The 15,582-nt window shown below is 33.4% G+C and overlaps 1 protein-coding gene across 1 annotated transcript in view; it reads right to left on the reverse strand.

Moving 5' to 3' along the window:
* Positions 1-15,582, reverse strand: part of KCTD3 (potassium channel tetramerization domain containing 3) — a 71,032-nt gene that overhangs the window by 33,801 nt on the left and 21,649 nt on the right. The window contains exons 4-8 of the mRNA XM_051998301.1: positions 9,442-9,515; positions 7,938-7,996; positions 7,554-7,634; positions 6,761-6,904; positions 6,033-6,123 (exon numbers count right to left, since the gene is read on the reverse strand). Coding sequence (XP_051854261.1) covers positions 6,033-6,123; positions 6,761-6,904; positions 7,554-7,634; positions 7,938-7,996; positions 9,442-9,515 — 449 coding nt within the window. The remainder of the gene's footprint in view (positions 1-6,032; positions 6,124-6,760; positions 6,905-7,553; positions 7,635-7,937; positions 7,997-9,441; positions 9,516-15,582) is intronic.

A 15,582-nucleotide genomic window follows, 5' to 3' on the forward strand; every position in this document is an offset into this window, starting at 1 on the left:
GTGCAACAAGAGAACTGTTCGGTTCTGCATACATATATTGTATCTAGGATATACTGCCATATATTTAACATATATAGGACTGCTTGCCATCTAGGGGAGGGGGTGGAGGGAGGGAGGGGAAAAATCGGAACAGAAGTGAGTGCAAGGGATAATGTTGTAAAAAAATTACCCTGGCATGGGTTCTGTCAATAAAAAGTTGTTATATAAAAATTTTTCCCTGAAAAAATAATAATAATAGGAGGATGAGAGAATAGGATAAGGGAAGGACTTTTGGAGGGATTCTTGAAGACTCATCAGGAAAGTGACCTCTTTACTTGCAAGTGAATTGGATTTAAGTGAGGCAGAGTTGTGCAAAGTCACCAACCTCACTCCCTCCTTGATACAGATTAAGACAACTGGAAATGGCCTTTTTAAGTTAAGGTCTTTCCCAGACCTCAGTTTGTCTGAGGCAACACCCAATCAGTGATTAAGGTTAGTTAAGAAATGAAGCACCAAATAGCTTCTTTTACCTAGTCAAAAAAAAAAAATTAATCTGGGAGGGGATAACCCTAAGAGTTTCTGGCTCAAACAAAAAGAATTGCTATCTACGATTCTGAGAAGATGACAGAGTAGGCTGGTAAATTTCAAGCTCTACAGATTTCACCTACAAACAGAACAAATTTGTGCCTCAGAGCAAACATAAGACTGGTGAAAGATCAAGAAGACTGGAGGCAGAACAGGGGTCCTCCAGGTACAACTCAAGAAGATCTGAAGAAAGACCGCAGATTGGGGATTAATCTATATGAAATACAAAAATTTCCAGGCTAGCTCTGCAAAAACAACAGATGGGGAGTCCTGGGACTAGGTAGGTAAAATTTTGGCTGGAGCCTCAGCAGAACTACAGAAACTTTTACCCCCTGGATTGCTTGAGGAGTCAGGGTCTGAGTAGGGGCAAACTGAGGGAAACTGGACTGATTAGGAACTCCAGATCCAGCTGTGCTGCAGAGATGGGAATCTGGGGGACAAGGAACCAGCATACCCATAAGAGGGAGGAAGGGAGGGAAGAAGAAAAGGAAGAAAGAAGAGAGGGAGGAAAGAAGGAGGAAGGGAAGGGGTGAAGGAAGGAAGGAAGGAAGAAAGGAAGGAGGGAAGGAAGGAGGAAAAGAGCAAGGGAGGGAAGGAAGGAGGGAGGGAACCCCACCCATAGAAACTTACTATGGGAACAGGAAAAACCAGGGTTCATCTTCAGACAAGAACACTGAAGTAAAAAAAAGCTTCTACTCCAGAGAGTAACATGAAATAATTCCCTCCTCAAGAGTTAATTTATAGAACTCAAAAAAGAATTTAAAAATCAAATCAGATACATTGAAGAAAAAATATAAAAAATAACAATAAAAACTATCTAAGAAAAACAAGAAGATTAATTTTTTAAAAAGTTAACAGAAAAGAACATACAGTCTCACAAAGATGAAAATAATTTTTTGAAAATTATAATTGGGCAAAGGGAAGCCAGTGAAGTTATAAGAGACAAAGAAATAACAAAACAGATTATAAAGAATGAAAAAACAGAACAGAATGTGAAACATAAGGAAAAACAACAGATCTGGAAAACAGATCAATCAGAAAAATATAAGAATAATTGGACTGCCTGAAACTTGTAACCAAAAAAGGAACCTTGACACAATAATGCAAGAAATAACCCAAGAAAATTGTCCTGGAGTGATAGAACATGTGGGGAAATCAGAATAGAAAAAAAATCCACTGATCACCACTTCAATGAGATCCTTTCTGGAAAACACAAAGGAATATTATTACCAAATTTCAAAATCCCCAGATCAAATAGACTTATCAGCAACAATAAAAGAATGCAGTTCCTAGAATCATATCAGTAAATATGATTCTAGGAACTGCATTCTTTTATTGTTGCTGATAAGTCCTTCCCAATTCTAGTTGTAGCTTCAACATATTTGAATTGTTCTTTTCTTGTTTCTTGCAAAATTTTCTCTTTGATCTGGGAGTTTGAAATTTGGCAATAGTTCTGAAAACCTACTCATGATAGCAATAGGTTAAGTAGGCAACACTACATACATATATACCATGAAGGGTACAGCACCTCCAAAATCTATAAAGAAATAAGGGAGAAATAGGCAGATGGGGAAGCAAAGGGTAAGGGAAGAAAATAATGGAGGGATCGATCCATGAGTGGGGGGAGGTTAAGTAATAGCAAGAGAAGTTAAGGAGCAGAATCATGCTATAAGAACTTAAAAATAGCATACTTCTAATTAAATCAATACATGTTGATAATTGGTGATTTCAATGCAAAGATGGGCATGAGCAGGACAGAGAAAAATGTATTAGAAAATATGGTCCACAAGGAATCAGAAAGGCCGACTTGTACATTAACCAGAAACCTCATTTCAATACTTTTTTCAAGAAATGAAAAAGGAGAAACTGAATATTATGAACACCAAAAAGCACCATAAAAATGAAAATTATTCTAGACTGAAAAGAAGCAACTTGTTACTGATGAATCAACTGTATTATAAATAACATGTCCATTTCCTTTTAGAAAAGAATAAGAAAAGTGCTAAAGATGAAATCAATGTAATTTTAATAAACAAGGAATTACTCATTACTTATACAGAGGTCATCATCATCCACCTTGTCAGAATAAACATTAAAATTAGTAGAAAACTAGAATCAAAATGAGAAAAAGATGCAGTGTACAAAATAAAGTAACATTAGTTTGACATGTTTAAAAATTTAACACTGAAGCTTAAATAAATGATCATAATTAACACAAAGAAAAATTAAATACTACCTCTATCAGAAAATATCTGAATGTTTTTGTCGAAACATAGAAAGATGGCAGCCTAGGGTAATTCCAGTAGATACTATAAATTCATTTATATAAACCTTATGGAAAAAAAAGGATAGTGGAAAAATATGGAGATCATTTCAAAAATTAGCAAAGAACAAAAAAAAAGTTTCAAGAAAACTTGTGATATATCAACTATATAAAGTAATTCCAAGGGCATTTAAGGATGAAATATGGAAGACTATAAATCATTGAAAAGAGTTGCATGTTTTTAAAAACAAACTCAAAAACAAAACAAAAATAGGAAAAAAACCTGGACTGGGCCAGACATATACAAAATAAGTTTATGCTGGAGGCAGAACAATTACGAGAAATTTGAGGGATCAATTTTTATTGTATCTAAAGAAGCAAATAGTATCAAGCATATGAAAAAAACCTCTAACTTTATTATTAGCTCCTTCCATAAAAGGGGACATCAGACATCAAAAACTCCTACTCTATATACCTACTTTCCCATCCACAAAAAAAAAAAAAATTTATGAGAATAATCTACATTCATTAGGCCATCAGAAAAGAATAAGAAAGTAAGTGATAATGAACTCTTAAGCCACAATTTTGTGTCTTTGCCACAACTGACTGAATTAAAATATACATACATACACACACACACACACACACACACACACACACACACACACACACGATTCTACTGAGCTTGTATTTTTCTTACTATAAAAAATGTATTTTACCAAGCAGGACAAAGTATTCTCTTAAAGGCTCCTCTCCCACATATTTCCCATGCAAATGTCAAAATTATACCAGATTTCTTGAAAGACAAAACAGTAGATATGATTGTTTTAAAGAATTCTCTGTACAATAAACTGGGAGACATGCTTGCCAAAGATGTTCATCACTTTCATGGTGAAGATATCCATCTAAGAGGCTAAGTTTTCTTAAAACGGGACTTATTCTCCATGCCAAATTCCTATGATTTGCAAATGACATTGTGTTGATTGTGCCATAAGATTGCCCTAGTGATCCAAAGTATGTTCTTTGTATACTATCCTTCTGTGTTCTCATTGGTTTTCACAAGTTCAATATTATTTCAATGCAGAAGTCTTCTAGATCTATAAATCTTTTAGTCTTTGTCTTACTCTCAAGTTTTAGTACCAAATCACCAACTACTTGTGGAATATCTAAAATGTCCTATTTAGGTATCTCAGACTCAATATATTCAGAGAACTCTGTTCTTCTTTATTTTCCTCCTTCCATTAAGGGTACTGTCCTCCATCTGGACTCTAAGTCATCCTTAATTTCCTTCCCTAAGTCAACAAATGAAATGAATTGTTAAGTTTTGTCAATTCTGTGTTTAAAACAAGGCAAGTGGTACAGAAGGCAACTAAGTAGTATACTGGATAGATCCCTGAACTTAGAATCAGAAAGAATTACGTTTAAATTCAACTCTAGACTGTGTGATCCTGGGCAAGTCACTTAACCTGTTTGCATCTCAGTTTTCTCATATGAAAAAAATGATGATAATAATAGCATCTATTTCCCAGGGTTGTTAGGAGGATCAAATGAGATAACAATTGTAAATCACTTAGCATAATATTTGGCCATAAGTGTGATGTAAATATAAGTTGTGGTTACCAAAAGATCTCAAAAGAGATCAAAAGATCTCTTTAACAGTCATCCTCTTCTCTGTATTCATGTAAGCAGCATGCCTGCTCAGTCCCTCTTCACCTCATGGAGTTTTAACAAGTTAATTATATACTCAGAATTGTGATTTAGGAAAATCACTTCCTGCTTTAAATCTATGATCTTATGAACTTCCAAAGTTATTTTACTAAAGTACATTATCATTCACTCTCCTGCTCAAAAAACTCCAATGATTTCCTATTGTTTAGTATTTTAGAGTTTGTAGTACTCCTTGATTCTGTCACATAACTTTATCAAAAGAATGAATAGCATCCAAAACTGTTCACTACCTGGCTCCCCCAACATTTCAAAGCATTATTGTATATTTCTACCCTTCTCATACCTTTCAATCTAAATAAACTTTTCTGTTTTTCCCAGAAAAACATTCTATCTATAGTTTCTAAGCCTTTGCATAAGTTGTCATCTCCTATGCTTAAATGAATTCCTTTCTCATATCTGCCTCTTGGAATACCTAGTCTCCTTCAAAAGTCAGTTCGAAATCTTCCTGAATAAGACTTTTCCAGAACACTTTAAACTGCTGGTGCTTAACCCTCCACAATCACCTTATAACTATTTTAATATACTGATATTTATTCCCTATTGTTTCCACATATAGAAAATGAACTCCTTGAGAGTAAGTGCAGTTTTAGAGTAAGTCTGCATCCCCAACACCTAGAACAATGTCTGATACATAATAGGTGCTCAAAAAATGTGTCAATTGTCTATATAGTCTCCTAAACAATTATTATAATCACTCAAAAGAGCCTGGTTTCATCATTTTCAAAGAAAAATCTAAGTAGATGAAGAATAAAGGACTATGATATAATATCAATTAGGCTTTGGAACTGACTAATAAAAAGATATATCTATGGAAAACTGCAAATTTCTTTCCATAATTCCAATCTTTTCCCTAAAATGAAAGTCATTTTTAACATCACTATTCTTCTGGTAAAGTTAAATGAAAGAATAGAACATTACAAACTCTGATATACTAAAGCTGAGGATCACCCAAATGAGAATGGTATAAGAGAGCAAGCAAAATGTAATACATTACAAAGATTTCCATAGAAGTTGTGTGAAGGATATTAATAAAGAAATATGTGACTAAAAAATAAAGTGGATTGGATACATAACTAGAATGAGGAGGAACACAGACTGATTTCCCATTCATATCTTCATGTCAAAAGAATTCATGGACAGCTATCAGCATGTTTGGTGGACTTTATGATTAATTGTGGGGAGGGGGTAAGACTGGAAGGAGGAACTAAGGTTGTGAATTATGGGGTGGGAGATTAGAGGGAATGTATAATAATCACATTTAAGATGGAAAGGCATAAATGGGTCATCATCTATATCTATTGTAAAACTGAAGGATTACAAATAAGTTAAATAATATCAGCAAACAGAAAGAAAATTTATGCTCCAACTCTCAGAAAACACAAAGACAAACAGGCTAAGAGAATTTATTCCTCCACATGAAAATGTAAACAACCACATTTATTGAAGAAAAAAACACATCATTGTATTCATATCATACCTGTAACAAACAGCAAAATGGGCATATGCAGCTACAATCCAGTTGTGATGGCCAGCTACTATCAACACTTTTCGTGGATCCACAGGAAATCCTGTTAACCATAATAAAAGAAAATTAATATGCATTCCTTTATAAGAAGAAAAAGAGAGAGGAGAAAGTAAAAAAAATAATAATAATATTCATTTTATTACAAGAAGAAAAGGGGAGAGAGAAAGACTAGGGAAAAATTGTAAGTGAAAAGGGGGGGGGGACAGAAAAAGACAAACAGAATTTAGTTCAGAGAGACATATTTGATAGAGACAAAAAAGGAAAAGCTTAAGAAAATCATACATTGCCCTTCAAGATGACAATAATTTCTGAAACAAAACTGCTTTAAAAATTCAAATAGTAGTCATTTCTCTTGATGAACATTTCAAAATGTATTTTATATTCTAAATATTCCAGAGAAATAAAAATATCACAAATACCATTCTGAAAGAAAAGAGAAGGGATTCCAAGATAAATGGAATGCTCTATCCATTTTATACTGTCAAGTATTATAGAGGATAAAAAGATAAAGTGTTTAAGGTATTTAAAAAAAAAAAAAAACACAGGCCAAAAGAAGACACAAGAATAAAGTACTTTGTCAATCATAAATAAGAAAAGGCATTTTGTCTATCTGCAACAGTAGCTGTGGTCAAGATAAGCATCCCCAACCTCCTTCCCCACCATTGGAAATTATTGCTCACCCAATCTAACTGCCTCTTCTCCAGTTCTAGAGAGAATGGGCTGAGTCCCATTTACCCGGGATGATTGAACTTCTGAAGAATTTTGTCCTATTCTAGAATCAGCAGAAGATCCAGGAGTATTATTTATTTTTCTACTAGGAATACCTATTTGAAAAAAAAAAAAGGAAAAGAAAACATGTAAGTGTGAATATTATTCAGTGAATAAAGTTACTCAGAGTAAAAGATTTCTTACACTAAGAAAAATATCTTCAATTTAATAAAATATGAATTTTACTTTAGGAAACATAAATCTTAATATCTACTTTGTTAGTCACAAATAATTTCATTACTATCCAAAGTAATTAAAGATAAAATACTATCAAACTTAAAGGACAGGAAAATATAGGAAAATGACTAAAGCAGCTAGTAATCAAAATACAGTAAATGGAAATAGATTTTGTTAAAAAATTAATAAAAATCCCAAGGAACATTGTTCAAATTGTTACAAATGCTGTTAGCTCAAATGAACAACTCAAAGAAAGTCAAGACCAGTTCAAAGCTAGCTCTATTGTAAAATTAATCATTCTTCACATTATTATTCTAAGAACTGTATATAATTCCTAAGAGGCCTTGGAATCTCAGATTTGGATTCTAATTCTGGCTCTGCCATTATGTGAGTAATCTTAAACTAGCTACTTAACTTTTTTGAACCCATTTTCTTTGTAAAAAGAGAATCTTAAGAATTATTTTATGTTTATATATCTTTACTGGCAAAAGTATAGACAAATAAAAGTCAAAGTTTAAGGAACAATACCTGGTGGAGGCAAGTAGCCATGAAAAAGGACACTACCACATGATGAACGCTCCAGTTCTTCACATAAGAGAAGTCTTCTTACTAGAAGTATTATAAGCAAACTGTCAAGAATAAGTAAAAGCAAAAAAAAAAAAAAAAAAGAAAAAGAAAAAGAAAAACAGTACTTCATTTTTATTTTGTAGTCAGCAAAAGGGTAAGGAAAAAGAGAGGATAACTGGGTATAGTGAATATAGCTGCACCAAAATTTTCTTACTACTTTGAAAAAAAATTAAAAAAAAACATTAATTTTTGCAATGAAAGTTAAGGTTTAAACAACATGAAATACAAAGAACAAAATTATGGATCAAATTACAACCACATAGTTTATTTAATGGGAGAACATACCTAATGGAGTAATTCCATAAAATTCAGCTTCATGTCTGAGAACATTAATACTCACTCCCCTACAAAGAAATAATAAAAATAAAAGAACTTTACTATCAATAGTTGGCTTTCCACTTTAGAGGGAAAAAAAAATGACTTTTTTTATGTATACATATCCATACAGTTATTTTGCTGCACTTTGAAATAATGTACAATTAACCTGTGAAGGAAATAAAAAATGCAAGCAGACAAAAACAGAGGGATTGGAAATGCTATGTAGTGGTTCACACTCATTTCCCAGAGTTCTTTCGTCGGGTGTAGCTGGTTCTATTCATTATTGAACAAATGGAATTGATTTGGTTCATCTCATTGTTGAAGAGAGCCACGTCCATGAGCATTAATCATCATATAGTATTGTTGTTGAAATATATAATGATTTCCTGGTCCTGCTCAAGGAAAATGATTTTTATAAGGGTTCCTGATCCAAAAGATATCAGGAAGCTATCATTTCTCAAACTATATGTAAAAGACCTATTCTTAAAAGAACCATTTTAAAAGTCTCACATATGTAGATGAATTGAATAATTAAATCAAAGTGCAAGGACTTCCATGGGACCAAAGTGAATAATTACCGACCTATACGAGTTTGAACGTATCTAGTAGCAGCAGGGCAGTAGTCAGTCTTTCCTAACAGACCTAGAACTAAGTCTCAGAATAAAAGATATATAAGTATTTGAGAACAGAGACCAAGATCTTTGGATATAAGATGTCTAAATAAGGAAAGACACTGCCAACTATGAAGTAAAAGATGAATTATGGAGTAATAACTGTATTTCCAAATCTACAACATTATGTAATTTAGCAAATTTTTGTTAAGTGTTTACAATGTTCAATGCACTGTAACTTCGCTCAATATGAACAATTTTGAAAATTTACACGAGTCCATGAAGAGGGTTGAATGAAACAGGATAGCAAGTCTCAGGAAATCAGAAAGCAGGCACAAACAAATTGATTAACTCTGTCTTTCACAAGTAAATTGCAGGGTAATACAAACTGTAGTGGATTTAAAATAAATAGTGTCATTTTATCCTAATAATATAGAAAACATACAAACAAAAGTCAGAGTTCATCAAGTAGTCCAAATGCAAATGAAAGACCAAGGCAGTTACTAAACATTCTAAATTATTTTGGAACAAAATACATTATATACATTTTAGTTTTAAAGTATAAAATTACTTATCAAAAAGGATTAAAAGATTCCTTAGTGAACATTAATCTTGAGGAATAAAATAGATAACAAAAGTAGTAGAAGTAGTCAAATAATTCCTATGAAATAACTATTTAAGTAGAAGAGGAAAAAAAAATTAGACATGCCAAAGTAATAACATCCAGTAGGAATCCATGGATAAAACAAAAAATTGGGTAACTCAGAAAGGCCTCTCACATTTTTTTTTTCCAAATACATCCAAAAAATTTTAGATATAAACAATAATGAAATTTAATGAAAAACAGATGTGCTTCTTACCGTAAATCAAGCTCTTTAGTTCGAAGAAAGTTTAAAATAGGTGCAAATGCTGCTGGATCTCTATCAATAAATATCTGTTTTAGAAAAAAAAAAAGCTTTATATCATTATATGTTTTATGTACAATAGTATTATTATTTTATTAATACAAATTAGCCTTCAAATTCTATTATGTCAAATACATAAAAATGCTTCTATATATGGGCATTCTAAGTAATCAAACTGATGTTTGGGGGAGGGGAAGTTTACTCATTTGAAAATTAAGAATATAGAAGATATAAAGATATTCTCTAGAGGTACCTTCCCAGTCAAAAATGTCCCTAAATAATAATACACGACAAATTATTTGAGTCATGACTATGAAATATTCATACTTCACATAAAAATTAATACAAAATCTTAGATTTGGTTATCTTGTTCAACATGAGCAAAAATTTACTGCATAATATCTGATAAGTTGTTTTTCCAGTTCCACTAAGAGAGTACCCAGTACCCTCCCAAGGTTGCTAATTCCACTTTGAGGGAACCTAATTGTTAAAAGAAATTTTCTTAAATACACATGCTCTGAGATGACTATTCACATCCACTGACAAGTAGATTCTCCAGAACCTGGTTACTATTTCTTCTCAGGGACTTAGTGATAGCCCAGAAAATGGGGGTAAGGAGGGAAAGACTGGAGTTATTCAGTCTTTCAAGCTAAGATAGCTTTTGAATGGAAGATAAACCACTCAGCATTCACAAAACCAAATCCACCAAACCCACTCACAACTAAATCAAAACATGGAAGAAGCATGTGTAGACTGCAAGGATCTCTGTCCAGAGACAATAAAGGTAGAGTGATTCTCAGAAAACCCGAGGATCTTCTCCCACATTTTTTTTTTTAACTAAGTAGTAAAAGAGGCCATTTTCTTTACATTTCTTGCCTAGTCTTAAATCACTGAAACCTGGCTTGGCTTAAAAGGTCAACACCTCGCACTGCATTCAAGGCCATCTCCAGTCATCCTGATTTATATCTGGCCACTGGGCCCAGATGGCTATAGAGGAGAAAGTTGAGGCAGATGTCTTTGCACAGCCCTCCCTCACTTAAATCCAGTTCACTTGCACATCATGGAATCACCTCCCTGATGTTATGATTTTCAAGAATGAAACACAAAGGATGTCCATTGCTTGGGAAATGGCTGAATACAAATTATGGTGTATGTGTGTGTGTTTGTGTGTATTACTGATATAATTATTAAAATATTAATGTATCTATATTACCGGTATATAAGAAATGACCAGAAGAATGATTTCAGAAAGGCCTGGAGAGACTTAGACAAACTGATGCTCAGCAAAAAGAGAATATTATGCACAGCAACAACAAGACTATGTGATGATCAACTGTGTTGGATTTGGCTCTTTTCAACAATAAGGTGAATCAGGCTAATTCCAATAGATGTGAGATGGAGAGAGTCATTTGCATCCAACAAGAGGACTATGGAGACTGAATGTGGAACATGACATAGTATTTTCTTTCTTTCTTTTTTTTTTAATTATAGCTTTTTATTTACAAGTTACATGCATGGGTAATTTTACAACATTGACAATTGCCAAACCTTTTGTTCCAATTTTTCCCTTCCTTCCCCCCATTCCCTCCCCCAGATGGCAGATTGACCAATACATGTTAAATATGTTAAAGTATAAATTAAATACAATATAAGTATACATGTCCAAACAGTTATATTGCTGTACAAAAAGAAGGAAATCAAAAATGCAGGTGGACAAAAATACAGGGATTGGGAATTCTATGTAATGGTTCATAGTCATCTCCCAGAGTTCTTTTGCTAGGTGTAGCTGGTTCAATTAATTACTGCTCTATTAGAGCTGATTTGGTTCATCTCATTGCTAGAGATGGCCACTTCCATCAGAATTGATCATCATATAGTATTATTGTTGAAGTATATAATGATCTCCTGGTCCTGTTCATTTCACTCAGCATCAGTTCATATAAGTCTCTCCAGGCCTTTCTGAAATCATCCTGCTGGTCATTTCTGATTGAACAATAATATTCCATAATATTCATATACCACAGTTTATTCAGCCATTCTCCAATTGATGGCCATCCACTCAGTTTCCAGTTTCTGGCCACTACAAAGAGATCTGCCATGAACATTCTTGCAGGTCCCTTTCCCTTCTTTAAGAGTTCTTTGGGATATAAACCCAATAGAAACACTGCTGAGTCAAAGGGTATGCACAGTTTGATAACTTTTTGAGCATAGTCCCAAATTGCTCTCCAGAATAGTTGGATGTATTCACAATTCCACCAACAATGTATTAGTGTCCCAGTTTTCCCACATCCCCTCCAACATTCCGCATTATCTTTCCCTGTCATTCTAGCCAATCTAACAGGTGTGTAGTGGTATCTCAGAGTATGACATAGTATTTTCATCTTTGGTTCTTTGCTTGCTTATTTTTATCTTTTGTATTTTTTCCCCTTTCTGATCTTTTTTCTTTTTAAATAGGCATATACATTTACACAATTATCTTGTTGCACAAGAAAAATCAGATTAAAAAGTAAAAAACAAAATGATAAAGAAAATAAAATTCAAGCAAACTACAACAAAAAGAGTAAAAGTGCTATGTTATAATCCACCCTCAATTCCCACAGTGCTCTTTCTCATCAACATAAGATCATTGGAACAGGCCTGAATCTCATTGTTGGAAAGACCCATGTCCATCAATTGATCCTCGTCAAATCTTGTTGCCGTGTACAATGATATCCTGGTTCTGATTATTTCATGCAAGTAAAATTAGTAAAAGTTCATGCAAGTCTCTTCAGGCCTCTCTGAAACCATCCTGCTGATCATTTCTCATAGAACAATAGTATTCCATAATATTCATATACCACAACTTATTTAGTCATTCTCCAAATGATGGGCATCCACTCAAGTTTCCAGTTTCTTGCCACTACAAAAACGACTGCCACAACATTTTTGCCCATATGGGTCCCTTTCCCTCCTGTAAGATCTTTTTGGGATATTGACCCAGTAGACACACTGCTGGATCAAATAGTATGCAGTTTGATAATACTTTGGGCATTCCAAATTGCTCTGCAGAATGGTTGGAACTCTTCACAATCCCTTCAACAATGTATTAGTGTCCCAGTTTTCCCACATCCCCTCCAACAATCATCATTACATTTTCTTGTCATCTTACCAATCTGAGAGGTGTGTAATAGTATCTCAAAGTTGTCTTAAATTGTATTTCTCTGATCAATAGTGATTTAGTGAATCTTTTCATATGACTAGAAATGGTTTCAATTTTTTCATCTTACAGAGAGGCTTGGAGAGACCTACATGGACTGATGCTAAGTGAGATGAGCAGAACCAGGAGATCATTATACACTTCGACAACGATATTGTATGAGGATGTATTCTGATGGAAGTGGATTTCTCTGACAAAGAGACTTAACTGAGTTTCATTGGAGAAATGATGGACAGAAACAGCTACACCCAAAGAAGGAATACTGGGAAATGAATGTGAACTATTTGCAATTTTGATTTTCTTCCCGAGTTATTTTTACCTTCTGAATCCAATTCTCCCTGTGCAACAAGAGAACTGTTTGGTTCTGCAAATATGTATTGTATCTAGGATATACTGCAACATGTTTAGCATATATAGGACTGCTTGCCATCCTGGGGGGGGGGAGGAGGGAGGGAGGGGAAAAAACGAAACATAAGTGATTGCAAGGGATAATGTCGTGTAGAAATTATCCTGGCATGGATTCTGTCAATGCGAAGTTATTATTAAATAAAATAAAATTTATTAAAAAAAAAAAAAAAAAAAAAAAAAAAAAAAAAAAAAAAAAATTTTTTCATCTGAAAATTCTTTTTTTTCCCCCCACAGATTTGAGAGGTAAACTATCCTATGTTCTTCTAATTTGCTTACATTATCACTCTTTATATCTAAATCATGAACCTATTTCGACCTTATATTGGTACATGTTGTTAGATGTGGGTCACTGCCTAGTTTCTGCACTAGTTTCCAATTTTCTCAGCAATTTTTGTTAAATTTTGAGTTTTTATTCCAAAAGTTGGGGTCTTTGGGTTTGTCAAACACTAGATTACCACAATCATTGACTATTTTGTCCTGTGAACCTAACCTATTCCACTGATCTACTTCTCTATTTCTTAGCCAGTACTAAATGGCTTTGATGAACATTATTTCATAATATAATTTTAGATCTGGCACCTCTAGGCCAACTTCACTTGCATTTTTTTTTTCATTAATTCCCTTGGAAATCTTGATCTTTTATTCTTCCAGAGGAACTTTTAAGTTATTATTTTTTCTAGATATGTAAAACAATTTCATGGGAGTCTGATTGTTATGGCACTAAATAAGTAGATTAATTTAAATGGTATTGCCATTTTTATTATATTCACTTGGTCTACCCATGAACACTTGATATTTTCCCAACTGATTAGATTTGACCTTATTTGTGTTTAAAGTGTTTTGTAGTTGTGTTCATATAGTTCCTGACTTTCCCTTGGCAGATAGATTCCCAAATAGTTTATACTATCTACAGTTATTGTGAATGGAATCTGTTTTTGTACCTCTTGCTGCTGGACTCTGTTGGTAATATATAAAAATGCTGATGATTTATATGAATTTATTTTGTATCCTCCAACTCTGCTAAAGTTGTGAATTGTTTCTAGTACTTTTTTAGTTGATTCTCTGGGGTTCTCTAAGTATACCATCATATCATCTCCAAAGAGTGATAATTTGGTTTCCTCATTACCTACTCTAATTCTTTTAATCTCTTTTTCTTCTCTTATTGCCAAAGCTAATATTTCTAATATAATACTGAATAGTAATGGTAATAGTGGGCAACCTTGTTTCATCCCTGATCTTATTAGGAATGGTTCTAGTTTGTCCCCATTATATATGATGGTTTTAAATAGAAGCTACTAATCATTTTAAGAAAAAATGCATCTATTCCTATATTCTCTAGTCTTTTTAATAGGAATAGATGTTGGATTTTATCAAATGCTTTTTTCTGCATCTATTAAGATAATCATATGAATTTTTTTATTTGGTTACTGATATAGTCAATTATGCTAGTGGTTTTCCTAATGTTGAACCAGCTCTAGATTCCTAGTATAAATTCTACTTGGCATGGTGTGGTATTCGGGGGAATGACTTTCTGGAATCTCTTTGCTAATATTTTATTTAAGATTTCTGTATCAACATTCATTAGGGGAATTGGCTTATAATTTCCTAATTTTCTAAAATTCTCCTTACCTCCTTAACTTCTTTTTTATTTATTCTGTGGTTCAATTTATCTAGTTCTGAGAGATCAAGGTTGAGATCCCCCGCTAGTATAGTTTTGCTATCTATTTTTTCTTGCACATCTCTTAAACTTCTCCTCTAGGAACTTGGATGCTACACCACTAGGTACATATTATGGAAAGTACTGATATTGCTCTATCATCTATGATACTTTTTAACAATATATAGTTTCCTTCCTCATCTCTTTTAATTAGACCTATTTTTGCTTTTGTTTGATCTGAAATCAGGATCATTATCCCTGCTTTTCTTACTTCACCTGAAGCATTATAGATTCTGCTCCAGCCTTTTACTTTTACCCTGTATGTATCACTTTGCTTTAAATGTGTTTCTTGTAAACAGCATACTGTAGGATTTTGGCTTTTAATCCAGTCTGCTATCTGCTTCCATTTTATGGGAGAGTTCATCCCATTCACATTCACAGTTAAAAAGACTAATTCTGTATTTCCTGCCATCTTATTTACCCAGTTATGCTTTTCTCTTTCCTTTCTCCCTTTCCCACCTCCCCAATATTTTGCTTCTAACAATCATCTCCCTCAAACAGCTCTTCCCCTTAACAGCCCCTTCCCCTTTCCTTTCCCTCCCACTTCCCTATAATGTAAGAGAAGTTTCTCTGTGAAACCAAATATGTCTGATATTCTCTCTTTGAGCCAAATCTGATGAGAGTAAGATTCACACAGTGTTCATCCTCTCCTTTATTTCCCTCAATTACAAAAGGTTTTCTTTGCCTCTTCAAGAGATGTAATTTCCCTCATTTTACCTCCACTTTCCTTTTTTTCCAGTACAATCCCCTTTCTACCTTTAGTTGTTTTTTTATA

The sequence above is a fragment of the Antechinus flavipes genome, chromosome 4, assembly GCF_016432865.1.
Source record: "Antechinus flavipes isolate AdamAnt ecotype Samford, QLD, Australia chromosome 4, AdamAnt_v2, whole genome shotgun sequence".
In the NCBI taxonomy this organism is placed as follows: Eukaryota; Metazoa; Chordata; class Mammalia; order Dasyuromorphia; family Dasyuridae; genus Antechinus; species Antechinus flavipes.